This window comes from Phalacrocorax carbo, chromosome 20 (assembly GCF_963921805.1).
Source record: "Phalacrocorax carbo chromosome 20, bPhaCar2.1, whole genome shotgun sequence".
Taxonomy (NCBI): Eukaryota; Metazoa; Chordata; class Aves; order Suliformes; family Phalacrocoracidae; genus Phalacrocorax; species Phalacrocorax carbo.
In genome coordinates, this window is record NC_087532.1 from 9,498,399 (window position 1) to 9,515,972 (window position 17,574).

A 17,574-nucleotide genomic window follows, 5' to 3' on the forward strand; every position below is an offset into this window, starting at 1 on the left:
CTGGGTGTTTGTAAGATGTTAGTGTGTTTGGCAGTTATATGCTGCTGAGACAGCGTGTTGCAGAGCTCCTTCGTGGTGGAGTGGATCAAAGACTCTCACTTACAGACCTCTTTCAATGAAACTACAGTTAGGAGTCAGGAATGGGGCCTCCTTGATTCCAGAAGAGGCTGCTGAACGTCTCAAGGTGGTGTCTTCACAGACAAGGCCCCATGTTTACCTGCTGAATGTGGCTGAAAACTGAGACTTTCTTCGTCTGGGCTTAGACCAGGACTGGGGCTTAGGAGGCATCTGGGTGCCAGAGATCTGTTTCTGTAGGCACAGATGAGCAGAGGGTGTTCTGTGTTGTCTTTGATTTGGAGAAGTTTTGATTTGTCATGTACATCCTCTGCTTGAAGGTGAATCCAAGTGTCCTGAGTGTTAGTGACCCAGTGAGAACTGGCTGCCTTGGCCTTTTCAGTCCCCCCTAGCTCTGAAGCCCTTTGGGAAGGTGCTGCAAGCTGAGCTGTTCTTATTTTCATTCACTTGCATTCAGCCAAATGGAGCCCAGAGGATTATGGAGCCAAACTGTTGAGACGATACCGAGAAGACTTAGTGGAGCTCCTCACAGACACCCAGACACTGCTGCAGGGCATCTCTGCTGCACAGAGCCTGGCTCCTGCTGAGAGAGAGGTAAGCCTGGCTCCTGCTGAGACGGACACGTGCAAGCAGATGCTGAGCTTTAATCCCCATCTGGGATCCCTGTCAAGCCCTGAGGACTTGATTTACTACCTGTCCTGGCTTGGTTTGGGGCCGTCCTCCAGCAGTATTCGGTTTAATGATTCCTTAGCATCCCATAGTGGGAGTGAAGCAGGTGACGTGTATGAAGCTGAAGGCTGGCAAGTTAGAGTGGCTGATTTGGGCACTGGGAGATGCTGAACTTCGGAGTGAGTCGAGGAAATGGCTCATGTTTAGGTGAAGGTCTGGGCTTCAAAGCAGTCACTGCTTGGGTTGCACCATGAGCCAGGTCTTCAGCAGGGTAGAAGTAGGGGAAGGCTGGGTCTGGGGCGAGCAATGGTCATGGCTAAGCATGATGCAGGGCAGATGTGACAGGGTCCCTTCTTAGTGCCTCACTGTGGGTCTTTCCAAGGCGATGGAGCAGGTTGTGAAGCGTGAGGCTGGCGGTTTCGCCTCCCTTGTGTCAGCGGCGCTGGAGGAGCAGTCTCTGTCGGTCTCTGCTGTTTGGCAGCTGCTGCTGGCTGTGCAGGAGCCTGCACCGCTAAACCTGCTCATGGAGGAGATCCGGAAACAGCCTGGAGCAGAGTTTTTCTTCCAAGCAGGTAACGGCCTTGGTGTTCCCCATGCTCTCCCTGAGCTTCTCCCGCTGCTGGCAGGAGCTGCTTTCTAACTCTTCGCCCTCTCCCCGGGGAAGAACCTCTTTTCTCCCAAGGAGTCTCAACACCCATGTTGTTGGTTAAACAGTGGATTGGTTAGAAAAGCACATCTGTCCGCTAGTGTGGCTGCTTTGCTTGTGGCTCTGTGCCTTCAGGTTTTGTAACGAGCAAACCTTTTGAGAGCTGGTCATCATCCTGTGCTTATAACCAGGTGGAGGCCCTTTGGACTGAAAGCACAGGTTTCATTGGAGGTCTGTGTGCAGCCATCACCGTGTCCTCCCCAGAGCCTTGGCCTCTGGCTTTGAGTTCTTCTACTTCAAAACCTGAACTCTGCTTTTCCCCACAAAATCGTTGCCAAAATCTCATGCGAGCGCTCGGGTTGGTGGCCTTGTGGGGCAGGAGAGGTTGGCTGTACAGAGGCCAGCTCTGTGTGTTGGCCTTGTGGGTACAAAGCTGGGGTTCACCTGCCTGCAGTCAGATGCCTGTGGTGTGGCTGCCTCTATCCAAACTCCTCTTATCCATCCCCTCTGTGCTCAGCCTGGAGAAACCAGCACTTCTGGCACATGATGCATCCCGCTGCTTTTTATGTGGCTGTCCTTAGATGAGGCAAATTTTGCTTAGAAATGCCTGTTTCCCTGCAAGAGGCAGAATGGGATGTCTGTAGTTGGGGGAGAGAAGAAATCCTGTGTCTTGGGAGAATCATGCCTGCCTTTTGCGGTTGTCAGTGTCTCTTTCAGCAGTGTGCTTTGGACAACCTGATTTTCTCACCCAAAGTTGGACAAGCAGTGAGAAGTGAGGTTTGCTAGGGTTTTGTGCTGGATGTCAGTGCTGCAATTAGTATAACCACACCTTGCCTGCAGTTGTTCGCTGTCCTATGCCCTAAAGAAGTCACTCCTGCTGTTAACAGCTCAGCTTCAGGAGTGGGCTGGACAAAGCTAAGCGAAGTTAAGGCCTTCGGGTTCTCCTTAGGGTTTGTGTTTTAAATACCTTTATTTTTTATTTTCATCTTCAGTGGCCACCAGCAAGAGCACAGCCATTGAGATCATCCTGCGGCACAGCAAGCTGATCTCGGAGGCCATCCAGCAGAGAGCGGGCCAGGAGGGCTTGGCTCCGGGGGAGGCAGGACTCACAGAAGCAGTAAAAGAGGTATGAGGGGATGCTGGATGCTCTCGGAGACGGTATGGTTCAGGGCTCACAGGGTGGGCAGGTCCTACGTGCACTGAAATCAAGGCATGTTACTTAGGTTGGGGAAGCCATCCAAAGGTGGAGGTGCTCCTCTCTGAAGTGAGAGTTTGGTGGGTGTTTTATATAAATTCTGCAGCAGTTTTTAGGTAAAAGAAATTACCGGTGAGATTCTCAGTGAAAATGTTGGTATTCAAACACAGCAAAACTGTTTCAGCTCTGCAAGGGTGCTGAAGGCATAGAGAAAGCAGAGCTGCCAGGGAGTGGTTTTACATTTGAATTGGCTGTTCCAGGACACATGAGAATGAAAGGCTCCCAGAAAATGCATTAAGGGTGCCAGAACTGTCTAGTGTCCCAGGGTGCCTTGCCTGTTTTCCCTTTGACAAGGAAAATCGACTGTGTTAGTAACAAGCTGGCCTTTTCCACTAAGCAGGCTGTGGTTGCTTATTCCTGCTCTGGTTAGCTGCTGTTGGACATCTCAAAGGGTGGGGTATGTGTGGGCACGCAGAGGTCCTCGCCTTGGTTCTCCTTGCAGTGGCTGGCTGAAGCAGGTTTGGGTTTGGAAGGGAGAGAAAAGCCCAGAGACAGTTCTGTAGGAAACCCAGGTTTATGAGTTAGGTAAGCTTGTAATGCTGTAAGGCATTGAGGAACTGCTCTTTCAGTGGAAAGGTAGTTTTAAGAGAGCTCATACCAAAACAAAGTCTGAGAATTGAATTTAATTTGTTGTAACTTTTTTTTTAATCCTGAAATTCTCTCAGCTCATGCACATACATCAGTGGAGGGGCAAAGACATGGGAAAGGGATTTTTTTTTTTTTTTCTGGTTTCTCAAAGCAGGTTCCCAGCAGTAGAGGTGAAGCAAAGAGAATGTGCCCTCACTCCGAGACCGTCCTGACCTTTCACAGCCCAAAACTTCTGTGATGTGATGTTTTCTTCTTACCTCTCCAGCTACTGAGTATTTCTGCTCAGAAGGAAAGTTCAGAGGCCTCCTTGAAAGCAGCTCTGAGCACAGCCCAGGAGAAGTCTGTCGCAGCCATCAAGATCTGTCAGCTGCTGTGCAATGTCCATGAGTCCTTCCCGGGCCTGCAGCCAGTGATGCAGGAGCTGGGGCACGTGGGTAAGAAAAGCACAGGCTTTCATCCTTCTGTGATATTTTACACACAGCTGTGGGAGTCTTTGGCGGCCTGGTAGTGGACCTCGGTGTCCGGGTGGCCTGAGGTCATTTCACAGAACTACCCCCGGCCAGATGTCGGGGTTGTACTTGCAGGAGGATTCGCAGGGGTGACCTCTGGATCCAGGCGCTGGAGCGTGCGTTTCTCCTGCTGGTAAAATGCACCGTATGAAAGTTTTGTCTGTTACGAGGGTTGTAGAGACTGTAACTGACCCCATGCTGGTACTCCTTAACTGTGTTTGCGTTTCTCCACCCCAGCCCTTGCTCTGGATGCATTTAAGCAGCTTAGTTATGCAATTTGTATCTAGATTAGCTTATTTTTCAGAATTGTTATCCTTAAGCTATGGGATTTCTTTGACTCTTCCTGTACTGTTGGATCTGTATGAATTTGGACTTGTGTTACAGTCCCTTGACTTTATACGTGTATGTGTGGATACTTCACAAGCTGACTGCAGGAAGGTCGCATCGGAGCGCACGTCTTGCGCGAAGATGACCATCATGGTGCAGTTTGTAGTCCCAGACTACTCTCTGAGTTAATTTTCTTGTAGTGCCTTAATTTGGTCTTGCTATGTATATGCTTTACAGAGCAAATGATCCCCTGGGAAGGTTCCGCAGCAGTAGCGGGATGTTACATACGATAGTAGCTTGGCAAAGGTATGAACAAAACATATGCAGATAGCAATTTGGTGAATTCCAGAAACAAATGCATAGCAATAACCATGTGTGAGACCCTGCCCTGAGCTGCGGGATGCTTCCCAGCTGAGCCGAATTGTATCTCTGCATCCGTCATTTGAAGGAATAATGCTTAACAGAATTTGGTGCTTTAATGAAAAAGATAACAGAGGGCCAGGAAGCTAACTGCAGGTTTGCATTCTCTTGAAAAGGATGCAAATGTGACTGACTTATTCTGTTTGCTCACGTACTTTTTTTATAGCATCGTGTTTCCCAGTGCATCCAGATTCTTTGGGCTGCAGAGTCCACTGGGATGTACACAGTGTGATTTTTATCCAAGCACAGGTGCTGGTTCAGCTCAATCCATCCCTATTTACTGGTGGTGCCAGAGCTGCTTAGCTTAGGTGCAGTGTGGAAATACGAGCATATTGCTAGGGGGTTAGAGTAAGCAGCTTGTTATCAACGTCTTGTCTTTTTTTTAGGGGTAGAAGGTTTAATTGCTTTGTCTAAAAATTGGGTGAGGGCCATGATTGGTCTTTATGAATGAACACAAGCTCATGGCATTGGCACTTGCCATCGTTTCGTGTTTGACAGTGGGAGGCGAAGCCAGTGTTCCCCGCGTGCTGGGAAGGGGCAGAGGATGGCATTGCCCCTTGTCACTCTGTACCCTGGGTTTGTTCTCGTGCAGCGAGGGAGTGTTGTTGGGGCGGCAGATGGGACTGGGTGACTGGGAGCGGTGTGTGTGTAGAAGCCGCCGAGGACCTGGATTACTGCTGTAGCCGTAGGGCTCAGAGGATGATCGCACACGCTCTGTTCCTGCTTCCTGACTCAGTGGCCTTAGTGTCCTCGATTGTAGGTCTGCTATTCATGCCCAGCTCAGATCTAGGTCCTCTCTTCTAACTCAGGCAAGATCTGCCACCAGTCCAGTTGGCTTTTTCACCTGGTCATGGCTCTGATGAGGGTTTCCAGAGAAAAGGTGATTCCTTCTTGTCTGCCATTCCTTCTCTGTCTCCTGACGCTGCATGCACTCGCCCCACTCCCCTTGACCCTCTCTGACCGTGGGGTGTGCCAGGGCTGGTGCCCTGGTGGCTCTGGAAGAAGTGAGCCAACAAAAATTTCCTGTGCCTGTGAACGTGCAGCCCACCTTAGCTCCTGGACACCTCACAGCGCTTACCAGCGAGGGACCTGGGGAGCCAGCTAGATTGCTCTGGCAGATGCCTGCTTCTCTGGCACCAATATCAGAGAGCAGACTGCTGTTACTAAGTGTCTTTGCAAGGCTTCAAGCCAAGCTCGAGACAAAATGAAGCAAGAAGCAACATCAAAAACAAGAGCCCTGGAAAAACGGTATTCACTTGGCAAAAACATATATTCTGTATGAAATGTTCAGAGGAGGATTGCCAGTTACCAGCTCCTTTGCGGCATTCTACAGATCTTTACACTGCACTTCCATATCTTAATTTCCAGGCCAGTCTCCTCAGCTCTGATATCACTGCTTACCAGCCCTGTATGTTGCAGGTGGCTTTATGGATCAATAACCATGTGGCTCTTGGCATGAGATGTGAGTGATAACTGCCGGCCTCATGTTTGAGGGATGTGAGCTTCCTCTTGAAACAGAGGAGATCTTACATTTCTGAACAACATATGTGCTGCATGGAGATGCGTACAGTTTGCATTTCCACTTGAAAGCAACAGTTTCTACATCTCTACTGGGGAAAAAAATATTCTGATACTTAATTTAGGTGAGCTGAAACACTTGGAAAGCACCAGGCATCCCTGTGGAGGAAACTGCGTCCATCCCCAACCACGCTCAGCATCATCAAAGTAATGGGTTGGTTTCTTTGCTGGAGATACAATGCGAAATCTGTTGGCTTCTCCTTGGGTCCCTTCTGTAGTCAGAGCACTTTCACTGTTGGCAGCTAGTGCTTGCAAGGACGAGGTTTGGCTCTTCCAGCCAGCTCCATAACCTCAGCTTTAGCCAGCTGCTTTCCAGGTCTCTGTACAGTCACTTCTTGGGAGATCATGTTTGTCAAGATATGCCTCACTTTCAGATCTCAGAAATATGTCAAGAGCTCCAGCAAAAAGGCTTTTCCTCTGCATAGTCTTGTGTTTAAAAAAGACAGATAACATCTAACTTAGGCCTGAGTCAGCCCCTGGAATTGTTAAACTGTAGGGTATGCAGGCAAAATGCCATTGTCCCCTGTGAAGATTCTGCATTAGAAACCACCATGTGTGTTAGCAGCTATTGGAGTGACCTTCGAGATGCGAAGGGGTAGGTGGAATTCTCTTCCAGCTTAAGCTGAAGAAGTGAGAGGTGGGGTGGTCATAGACCAAGAGATCTTCTGCTCCCAGAGTCTAATATCTGTCATGAATTGCAGGGAGGGCAGAGCAGCCACCAGGATTACAGACTCTGCAGACCACTTACAAAAGAGAAAGAGAACTCTGTATGAAATACACCGTAACTACCAGCAGGGCTTTTCTTCCAGTGCTGAATGTCTTTGCCACCAGAGACTGGAAAGTGGTGCGAAGACCAGAGTCCCAGAGGACCCCGCAGTCAGGCATTCATGTCTGGGCCTTTCTGGTGTATGTTTACCCTCAGGCTCTGTCAGCTCCCAGGAGGCTCAGCCAGGGGCATGGCTAAGGCATGCTAAGCTCCTGCCCCTCAGACTTGATGTGCAATCACTTCTCCAGTCTGCTCGTTTCTCACGAGAGCACTCGGGTTCACCTCTAAGCTTCCTGCATCTCCTAGGGTGGAAGGTGTCTGGGTAACACCTGTTACTTGACACTGCTCTAATGAGGTATAAAACGTTGTCTTCACCCATAGGAGAGGTTCTGGGAGACGCCCTGGCTGCCAAGCAAAAAGGAATTGCTGTCCTGCTGTAGCAGTGCCACGTGTCCCCTCTCCTCTTCAGGCAGCAGCCTGGAAGTTAAAGAAACCTGCAAGTTCAACAACCTGACACCTGATCTTACCGTCACATCAGCTTTGCATAGTGCAGTTTAGCATGTCTCCTGTTCTCCTGTCTCATGGTAGCCAGACTTTGAAAGCCTTTTGAGGGTGTATTCCATCATGAGGCAAGGTTTCTCCTGCCATCCAGGATGTATGTATTTCGCTGACACAGGACTGCAGGGTGTGGGTACCTAGCCATTGATTTCATGTGAGCTGCTTCAGCTTTGTTTCAAAACTGTTCTCTGGAGGTAGTAGCATCCCCCTGAGGATGGACAGTTGTTCCTGGAGCCCCTTTATGCATTTCCTCCTGAAGGTGGACTGAAGTTGAGAGCTCCCCCTACCACTGCAGTCTTGTGCTGTTGTCTAGGATAAAGGTTTGTAATCCTGAACAGCATCTTCACAGGCATAAGAGCAGGAGGACCATGAGCCAGCTCTCGGTGCACTGGGGTCCATGGCAAAACTCCTCTTGACTTCATCTGACTCAGCTTATACCCCTGCTGCCATGGCCCTTCTTCTAGTCATTTCCAGTCCTGGTTTCCTTAGCGCTTACATCTTCATCCACATTCACCCTGCCCAGCAAGATGACTCTTTCTGACGTTCAATGTTTCTGGATACTTCTTCACTTGGGTCAGAAATTCTGACAGTGTTGGTTGTGGGGACGTGGGAAGAGACCTTAAGAGGTGAAAGGTGTGTGGTGCCATCCTGACAGAGCAGGACAAACTGGAAACCAGTCTTCCAGTCCGTTTTTCTCCCTTGATGTGTTCACAGGTCGGTGGATCGGCACCTGACATCTCAAGATTTCCAGTTCTCTTGGAATATGTCATCTGCTTTCTAGGTGGCTGGAAATCCGGGGCAGTAGTGCTGTGCAGGGAAGATGCTTTGCTGAGCTCTTCCCATAGTGAGGAAGGCAGAAATGAAGTTTTGTGAGCACAGGCTGAATTTCCTGTGCATTGGCAAAAGGAGAAGTCTGCACTGGTTTCCATGGCCACTCAGTTGCATGGTTCTCATTATAGCAAAGAAGCCAAATATATCTGTTTGTATTCTGATTTCTTCCATACGTTCGTTCCCTGTGGGTCTCTTCTGTAGACTGAGATCCTAGGTGAATCTTCCAGCTTGTGCTTTTTGAGATGACGGTGTTACAGGGACTCAGAAGAGCATTAGACTTTGTAAGAAGTGAATGTAATGAGCACTTTAAAATACCTCAGGGCCCTAACCAGAAGACTCAAAAGTATCATAGCAAGATTATCTGTTCCCTTTCAAAGAGCTTGTGTTTGGGAAGCGTTCCTGAGATTTCTTGTAATTCATGGCTGGATATCCACTCTCAGTGGCAGGCTTAGTATCATACCTGAGGCTCAGATCTTCAAACATTTAAGTACGGCCCAAACTTCACCTGTCTGAGCAGGAGGCAGATGCTTGGAAGCAACAGTTGTTATTGTTTGAGGAGGAAGCTCTTTGGAAAATCTGGCCCTGGCTCTCACCATCCTATCCAGACCCTGGTATGTGTGGGTGGGGAAACTCAGGGACCACTCTTTAATGCATTGTACCATGCATGGCCACAGCCGCTTTTCGGCAGAGCCATGTGCCACCGTTGGGATGGGCCAGCGTGTCCGATGTTTGTCTGTCCTTGCTGTGCAGGGACAACTGCCTGTTCAGGAGATGGGAGACCGAGGGGCTGGTGCCCAGTCCTGCTGGTCACCACCGAAGCAGGAATTGCTATTTCCACAGGTCTCTTGACTGAGGGAAGTGGGGAGAAGCCTGGGATCAGGAAGTGGAAGGTGAACAGTGAATCCCAAGTTGAAGCTCTGGACAAAGATGAGGACAAGGTGGGAGGTGTCAGTGCCAAGGAGCCGAAGGAACCCCAAGAAAAAACTGCTACCAAGAAGAGTTTTGTCTGCAAAGCCTGCGACAAGACCTTCCACTTTTACTGCCGCCTGAAAGTGCACATGAAACGTTGTCGGGTGGCCAGAGGAAAGCAAATCCAGTGTAAGGAGTGCAGCGAGGTCAAATCAACGAAGAAGGAGCTGGAGAAGCATCAGCTGGAGGTCCATGGCATGGTGGGGATGGCCAAGAAGAAGAAGAAGAGGCTCCCCGTGGCATGCGACATCTGTGGCCGAGAGTTTGCTCATGCCTCAGGTAGGGTTAGTGGGAGCAGGGGTGTTTGGACAGAAGTCTGGACAATATAATAAAGCATTAGTCTCAAATGTTCTCCTCCTCCTCCCTGGAGCTCTGTGAACGTTGTGTGTGGGAAATGTGGCTCAGCTCATTTCTCCTGCCCCACTGAGCACAACCGCTTTCTGATTAGTTCTTCCCTAATTGGTTTTCCACATGGCTCATCAAGGAAAAGTGGGGCTACTGGCAAATTTAAAAGCTTCCAAAAATAATCAAGCTGTTCCAGTTCTGCGGCTGGTTTAGCAGGACAAATAAGAGGAGTTGAGTCTCTTTGCCTTCCCTGTGGCAGCTCACGATATCCTGGTGGACCCCCAGTGTCGCAGGTGGGCTGGTGGACCTCTGGGCTGGGTGGAGCGGTGCCTCTGCAGCAGGGTTGGGCAGGGCTGGTACGGGGTACCACCAATGCCACCTCAGTGGCCTGCCTGCCTCCCCAGGGATGCAGTACCACAAGCTGACGGAGCATTTCGATGAGAAGCCCTTCTCCTGCGAGGAGTGCGGGGCCAAGTTTGCGGCCAACTCCACGCTGAAGAACCACCTGCGGCTGCACACGGGGGACCGGCCCTTCATGTGCAAGCACTGCCTGATGACCTTCATGCAGGCCTCGGCCCTCGCCTACCACACCAAGAAGAAGCACGCCGAGGGTGAGCCTTCCCTGCGGGAGCCTGGCTGTGGCCTTGGCTTGCTCCATCCACCCCTTCCTGCCCTGTTCCTCCATCTGCCTCCTGGCCTCTTCCCCATCCTTTGGGGGAGCCCTGGGCAGCAGGCGGTTCCCAGATCTCCTTCACCGACATGGTTTTGCTTGCAGTTCCCCACTCAGCCTTCCCCCCATCCCCTTTTCCAGGTTCTCCTATTAGCTGCCCAGTTAGCAGTTTGCTGTCCATTACGGGGGGGAGTAGCTCTGTCCCCTCACATCTGGACTCCTGCGGTGTGTCCTCCTCCCTCTGGTTAACCTGCTTTCTCCTGTATCTCCCTCTGGCTGAATTTCACATTGATTTTTATGCCAGTGCTGCTTCTGCTCCTGCACCCAGCCCCTTCCACTACCAGGGCATGAGCATGTCACAGACAGGCACTTAATTTTGAACACGACGCGCCAGCGTGTAGACCCTCCAGAAGTGTGTAGTACCTCCAGGTCTTTAGTACTTTAATACTCCTTGTGCAGGTGTGGTTTTCTCCAGCACCTCTAGGACCTTTTTTGACCCTGTGCTGAGGTGCTCTGGCTACCCCAGGAAAGCCTGTCCACTCTACAGTCTCTCACATCTCCCTTTGAAACAAGGCATAGTCCAGAGAGAGCTCCTGTCCTGTCAGGTGCAGGCTCTCACCCTGGCTGTCACTGCAGGGAAGATGTACGCCTGCCAGTACTGCGATGCCGTGTTTGCCCAGTCCATCGAGCTGTCGCGCCATGTCCGGACTCACACGGGGGACAAGCCGTACGTCTGCCGGGAGTGTGGGAAGGGCTTTCGCCAGGCCAATGGGCTCTCCATCCACCTCCGGACCTTTCACAGTGAGTGTGGCCAGCTGCCTCCCCGACTTGGGCAGTCGAGCCTGCAAGACACAGCTTCTGCGGGGTCATGGCAGACCCATCCGTGCCAGCAGAGGCTTGCACAGGTGTTACTGGTGCCCGCAAGCTGCCTGGGTCTCATGGTGGGGTTTTTACCTCCCAAGAAAAGCAAGACTCTTCAGTGATTTGATGCTGTGGGTAGGGTTATCCCAAAGAAAATGGCAGGGCTGGCTTCCAGCAAACAGCAAGCTGCTGGGAACCTTCCGTCAGAAGCTGTAGGTGAGCAGGAGCAGCAACGTTGGTACTCAAAGCCAAAACTCCAGTGCTAGTTTTTTCTAGGAAGCAACAAGCTTATTTTCCTTTTCTTTCCTCCCTCTGTGAATTCTCCTCTTACTTGTTTTCTTTTTTTCCTTGATTTCTTTGTCCCCTGTGGTTCTTGTTGCATTTCTGGGCCGCAGACATCGAAGATCCCTATGACTGCAAGAAGTGCCGGATGAGCTTTGCCACCCTGCAGGAGCACCGCAAGCATGTCCATGAAGCCCACTCCCGGGACTACCACCCCTGCCCTACCTGCTCTAAAGTCTTCAGCGCCCCGTCGCTCCTGGAGCGCCACATGGTGACCCACGTCGGAGGAAAGCCCTTCAGCTGTGACATCTGTGACAAAGCTTACCAGGTGAGCTGCTGCAGCAAAGTTCAGTCTCGTGCGCTGGAGGTTGCCCTTTAACCACTGTTTGGTCCTTATCATTGCAGCAGTTGTCAGGGTTATGGTATCACAACCGGACCCACCACCCTGATGTCTTTGCAGCTCAGAATCACCGCTCCTCCAAGTTCTCCTCCCTGCAGTGCAGCTCCTGTGACAAAACCTTCTCCAGCACTGCTGCTCACCGAAAGCACGTCAAGGCAGAGCACACAGGTAACAGCCCATTTGTTAGCAAACAAAAACGTGGGGTGGCTGCTGGGAGAGGCGTACTAATAACTGATAGGATGGGGTTGTGCACCCCGTTTACCTGCAAATCGTGGTAGATTCTTTGTATCCTGTAGCAGTCTCTTCTGGCAAGTCTCCACTCAGCGTCTTGCAGCTCACTGGCTCTTGGCCTCTCCTTTTCCTGCCTTATCTCCCAGAAGCTCCTCATGTCTGTATGTGTGTGGTGTTGCTGAAATATTAACAGAGCTCTGGTCCAGAAGGTCTCTTGTAGAAGACCTTGGGCGCTCACTTTTCTGTTCTTGGCTTGGTTTGCAGATGTGAAGTTCCACGAGTGCGAGACGTGCAAGGAGCTCTTCCCCACGCCGGCGCTCCTGCAGGTCCACGTGAAGTGCAGGCACTCAGGTCTGTTACATTTGCTGCTGTTGACGTTAACCTTGCGAGCAATGACCGCTCCTCTGTGAGCGATGTCTAAGCTGTAGGTGGGAGAGTGAAGATGGATGTGGTGAGGAAGCAGAGTGTGAGGAAACGGAAAATACGGATGAACTGGAAAGACACTGGTTTTGTTCAGGCTGGGACATGTTTGTTAAGCTACTGGAGCCAAGGAGGGATCTGGATTTGCTTGTTACAGCAGAGAAGAGTGCTAAGTGAAGGTGAGGAGATGTGAGCACAGAGAAATGAGGAACTGAACCCCGAACGTTGGGGTTTGTGGAGGATAGAATTAGTGGGAGACTGAAGAAAAAGGGAGTTTAGCACCAGAAAAATCAGAGAGGGACCTGGGCTTGGGGAGACCACATCAGGGCCCTTTGGCAAGTGTGCAGGCCGAAGCAAGGCTGTGAGGGCAGAGTGAACTGGCAGACCAGACTACTACGAAAGGCGGGTCCCCAGGGCTGTGCATGGCATAGCAGGAGCGGAGATGGATCGGGAGATGTTGGAGCGGGCAGCCAACAGCAGCCTGAAGAGTGAGGAAGGAGACCTGGACGTATCTCTGAGGGGAGAGAGCCCCTGGGGTGGATAATGGGTTTGCAGTAGCTGAATCGGGAGGTGCGAGGCAGGCCAGCAAGGAGCAGTGCCGGATGGTGCAAGGGATCAGGGAGAAGGGATGTTTGTGAGAAGGGGCAGATGCAGCTACAGTCATACACCAACCTGGTTTCTGAACGCTGGTGCTGCAGGGAGCTAGAGCCGAAACAATCGTGAACAGACGCAAACTGACAGACAGTGGTGTAGCCGGGAGAAGGGACACTGGCACGTGCTGTGCCCTGAGTCCCTGGTGGGTTTCAGCCCTGCACGTCCTGGCCGTTTGCAGCTCCCTGTGCCCTTGGGCTGGCCCTGGCCGCCGCAGCCCAGGCTCAGGGCAGTACTTCTCCCCTCAGGCTCTCAGCCATTTCGCTGCCTGTACTGCTCAGCATCCTTCCGCTTCCCAGGGGCCCTGCAGAACCATGTCACCACCGAACACTTCAAGCAGACAGAGAACACCTTCACCTGTGAGCTCTGTGGGGAGCTCTTCCCTTCCCAGGGTGAGCTGGAGGGTCACTACAGTGCTGAGCATCCCAAGGTGGTCTTCTCCCAAGCCACCACGGCCCAGATTGTGCAGGTAAACACTGCTCTGTGATGCAGCCCCGTGGTTGTTCATCCATCCTTCTGCTCCAACCCTCTTATTCTTCCCAAATCCACCCTGTGGCTCCTGTCACCCCTTCTGCTCCCTGATTCCCCCTTCTTAGAGGGGTCCAGGATGCAAGCCCCCAGCCCACAGTGCTCTGGGGTTTCTGTGCTAGTGCAAGGTGGGCTTGCTGGAGGGGAAGCAGCTCAGTCCTGGTTTTCAGGAGCCAAGGAAGAGGGACTGACAGTGGGTGCACAGGTGCCTGGTTCCTCAGAGGCTATTAAAACCCAGATGACATACCCCATGAGATTATAGCTGTTTTGTTGGAGGCCAAATGCTAGGCTTGAACCCAGACTCTTTCTCTTCAGTATCTCAGCCATCAGCGGAGAGCAGCTCCTTGGATGAGGGAGCCCAGTGTGCAGGATTCCATGGGCTGGCATTCCTCCAGTGGATAATCACAGAGTGTTTATTGTCTACGACTGCTTGTGGAGATAAATTACAGCAATTTTGTGGAAAGAAATATTTAAATTACTCTCCTGTCTTCTCTTTTACATCACTGGTGCTCATGGTAACTGCAGACCTCTGGCATGAAGCTAAACGTTATTACCAGAGCTGAGGCTGGGAAAGATGTGGGTAGCAAAGTGATTGTAGGGAGGGTGGTGCTGTAAGTGTCTGACTCTCAGGTCATCTTCCACGCAGGTGATTCAGACATCAGAGCAAGGAGGAGCAGAGCACATCATATCTTTTGATGAGGCCCAACTCGCTGGCTCCCAAGTCTTTGTTACATTGCCCGAATCCCAGGTGAGCCAAGCTGGCTCCGAGCTGGTGGCAGTGACCATGGAGGACTTGTTTGACGACAAAGTCACTCTGATTTGTGAAGAAACCGAGTGAGAGGGAGCAGCAGCCCACACGTGGCACCTGGTATCCGCTGGACTGACTCAGGAGCTGTACCTCATCGTGCTGCTCTAGCAGGGAGATTCAGGCTTTTGTTGGGAAAGCAACCCAGGTATGTCATGCTGCAAAAGAAATGGCATGCAGCAAGCACGGCGTGGCCAAGGACAGGAGAGGTTTGTAGGTGTTCACAAGGGCCTGGGAAGTTTCCCTGCAGTCGGCAGCTGCCAGCTCGGGTGAGCTGGACCACGCATCCCTGCTGGCTCAAGAGAAATAAAGAAGCAGAGGAAAAGATGGGAATTGGGTGTGTTCACGTGTGTTCATCCTCTGCTGTGAACAGTGGGAGGGGTTGGAGACTAGTGCAGGGCAGAGCTGGGGTGGTATGGGTGTGTGAAACCAAAGGAAAAGCTGTCCTGAGAATCTGGGGTGGAGATTTTTATGGCTGAATTACTGATGTGCTTGCAGATATCTGCTACTCTGCAGGGTGAGTAAGGGCTGCTTTGTTTCTTCTCTTGCTCTCCCCTGTGCCATTGTGCTGCCTGGTGTGCCAGCTAGAAAAGTCCTCCAGCGCAGAGCTGACATTTGAGCCTCTCTGCTTGAGCAGAGGCTTCTTGGGAGTTGTGCTAAATGGCTTTGGAGCTGTTTAGGTAATACCTTGTGTAGCACAGGTCTGTTCCCATCCATGGTTTTGCTGTGGCTGTCCACTACGAAGAAGAGTCACAGGCAGTTCTGGGCATCCCCATCCTCTTGATGAGCAAAGAGCCGTGAGATCTCCCACCCCTCAATTCACCGAGGACATGCTGAAGCTGCTGCCTCTGAGAAAGGAGAAGGAGCTGTGCCTGCATGCCAGGGCCCCTTGGTACTGGTATCGGTGGATTGGCACGAACGAAGGTATTTCTGTCTGAGCGTGCAGTTGCTGCTGTGACTGCACGAAGCCGTTCCCCGTGGCACACGGGGCACTGCTTTGTACGCTGCCTTCAGATACCTGACGTAAAGTTTGCTTCTCCGGTACCAGCACGACACAACAGCTTCATTGCAGCACACTGGCCCCTTTAAGGCTAAATTTCATAAAGCTTTTTTATCTGTGGTTTCCTAAAATATAATCTGATAATTAATGGTTTGCTGAATCCATTATGAAGTGCAGTTAGATAGATGCAGGGTTCCTGTGGCTCCGAGGGGACTGGTAGCATTTATCTTCCTTTCCCTCATGCCAAAGGGTTGAACTCTGCCGCTGCGATATTTACATGCGGAGCGGTGATCCCCGACGCATCTCGCAGCCTGAGACCCTGCGGTGAGCGGTGCCTGCTTTATCATGCTGCCCAGAGCCACGGGAGTGCAGGAGATGGAACAGATGGGAGGTTTCCAGCAGCATCTTGTGCTGGCTGCTCGCAGCCACCAGGCAGAAGTGGTTGCACAGGACGTGCCACTCCTGACACAACCTGGAGAGAAGAAGGGAACAGCAATGGGTGCCCCCAGGAGAGGGGCTTCGTGGAGCTAATGTTCTGCGTGGCTTTTCTTGTGTGTGTGTGGCAGCAAGTGTGTGATCCTGTTGAGGTGTCGCACGTACTGAAGCGCTCCCAGCTTCCCCTTCCTCGGTTGCATGCAGTTTGTCCCCCCAGGCTTTGTGGTGACGGTGAATGGAGGAAGCATGAGGTTAAGTTGGCACTGAATCCAGGAATGACCAGGAGATGGTGCTCAAGATCTTGAGGATCAGAGCTAATGGCCAGGTGCCTCTGCAGCTTTGCCGAAGCTCCTCTTAGCCTTCCCAGGTTTTGCTTCTGGGCTGGCAAGCGTGGAGAGCCCTTGAGCCGCTGCCAAGCTGAAGGACAATTCCAAGCCCTGGACAGGACACCTCCAAACCCTGGATATCGCCGCTTAAAGAAGAGCCTGAAACTGGGCTGTGGCCACCTGTGGAGAGAGTAAAGTACATCCGTTACTGAGGTGGAGCAGCAAAAAAGCCTGGGATCCCTCGCGGCCAGGAGGAGGGCAGAGGGGGAACTGCTGGAGACCATCCCGCGCCTGCCTGGACACAGAGGAGCGGTGCATGGTGCTTAGGCTGAGCGCAGGGATAGTGACAGAACAAGCAAGTACATCTTGATGGTCTCAGAGCAGATGTGTTGGGAAGTAAGCGGTGGATTTGGTCCCACGGGCTGGTGGAGATGGAACCTGTTCCCCCTTTTCTGGCTTTGGGGGGGCTGGGAGCTGTGGAAATCCTGCTCAGGCTGTGTGAGCACTCTGGGGTAGGGGATGAATTGTCCAGGCGGTGCTTTGCAGATGTCCTAGCCTTCATTTGGGAGCCAATATCTGCAGGAGCCCTAGATGAAGCTGATCTCCCTCTGTTCCTGAAGAACTCGTGAGACAGAGTAAAGGTTTAGCAGGATCTGGGGAGAAGTTGCCTATTTATAACCCTCTCATAAGGCAGAGGGAGCTTAGCTAGGGAAGAGCATGCAAATGATGCATTTCGGCTCTGATCCATTTGGTCCCTGTTGACCAAGTGTTGTCACAGCTGAAGGGGGATGGTGTAGATCACACATCAGGTGCCGTTCAGGCTCACGTCTCCTGTTTAGGGCCATCTCTCCTGCCTTCGTGCCCTGCAAGAGCCTGCATAGAGGTATCCTCAGCAGAGTCCTGCCAGCGGTATACACCCAGTGAGAGCTCTGCATCTGTACACAGCCTGTCAAGCATCTCCCGTACCATTATGAGGAGGTAATAACTCAGATCCCCCCGTTCCTGTTCCTTCTTGGTGGGTGAAATGTGCACGTCAGAGGGAATTGCCGTGTTAGCAGCACCTATGTCCTACCCGGAAGGAAGATGCATTTCCCGGGCATATCCTGGTCTGGCGTGCACAGCGCTGAAGGAGCTGATCACTAGTGATTTCTTGTTACGCTGCATATTCTTTTTTCCCTCTGTAAAAATAAAACATTGAAAATGAAAGATGTAGCCGCACATTGTCGTGTAAAGCAATTGATTTGAAGGGGAAAAATCCTTAATTCTGAAAACGTGATTTTTGCAGGTCTGTTCCCCGGTGCGGGATACGCACTGGGTTGTGTGGGGTCCTGTGCCCCTCTTCCCCTCGGCGCCATCCTCCGCAAGGGAGCGGAGGGGCTATTGCAGATCGGGCTGGGGCACGGGACCGCCCTCCCCTTCACGGGGTCCT

The 17,574-nt window shown here is 51.7% G+C and overlaps 1 protein-coding gene across 7 annotated transcripts in view; it reads left to right on the forward strand.

Moving 5' to 3' along the window:
* ZBTB40 (zinc finger and BTB domain containing 40) overlaps positions 1-17,351 on the forward strand; it is a 42,942-nt gene extending 25,591 nt beyond the window's left edge. For 2 of the 7 annotated variants that reach the window (XM_064470041.1, XM_064470042.1), the window contains exons 7-18: positions 533-669; positions 1,127-1,316; positions 2,383-2,516; positions 3,499-3,667; positions 9,063-9,470; positions 9,941-10,147; positions 10,843-11,007; positions 11,463-11,677; positions 11,755-11,917; positions 12,245-12,331; positions 13,300-13,520; positions 14,226-17,351. In XM_064470041.1, coding sequence (XP_064326111.1) covers positions 533-669; positions 1,127-1,316; positions 2,383-2,516; positions 3,499-3,667; positions 9,063-9,470; positions 9,941-10,147; positions 10,843-11,007; positions 11,463-11,677; positions 11,755-11,917; positions 12,245-12,331; positions 13,300-13,520; positions 14,226-14,417 — 2,288 coding nt within the window. In that variant the 3' untranslated portion in view covers positions 14,418-17,351. Of the gene's footprint in view, positions 1-532; positions 670-1,126; positions 1,317-2,382; positions 2,517-3,498; positions 3,668-9,062; positions 9,471-9,940; positions 10,148-10,842; positions 11,008-11,462; positions 11,678-11,754; positions 11,918-12,244; positions 12,332-13,299; positions 13,521-13,894; positions 14,184-14,225 lie in introns of those variants that run through there. The other 5 variants (XR_010375785.1, XM_064470043.1, XM_064470044.1 and 2 more) reach the window with 5 other exon arrangements.
* The last annotated feature ends 223 nt before the right edge of the window (positions 17,352-17,574 follow it).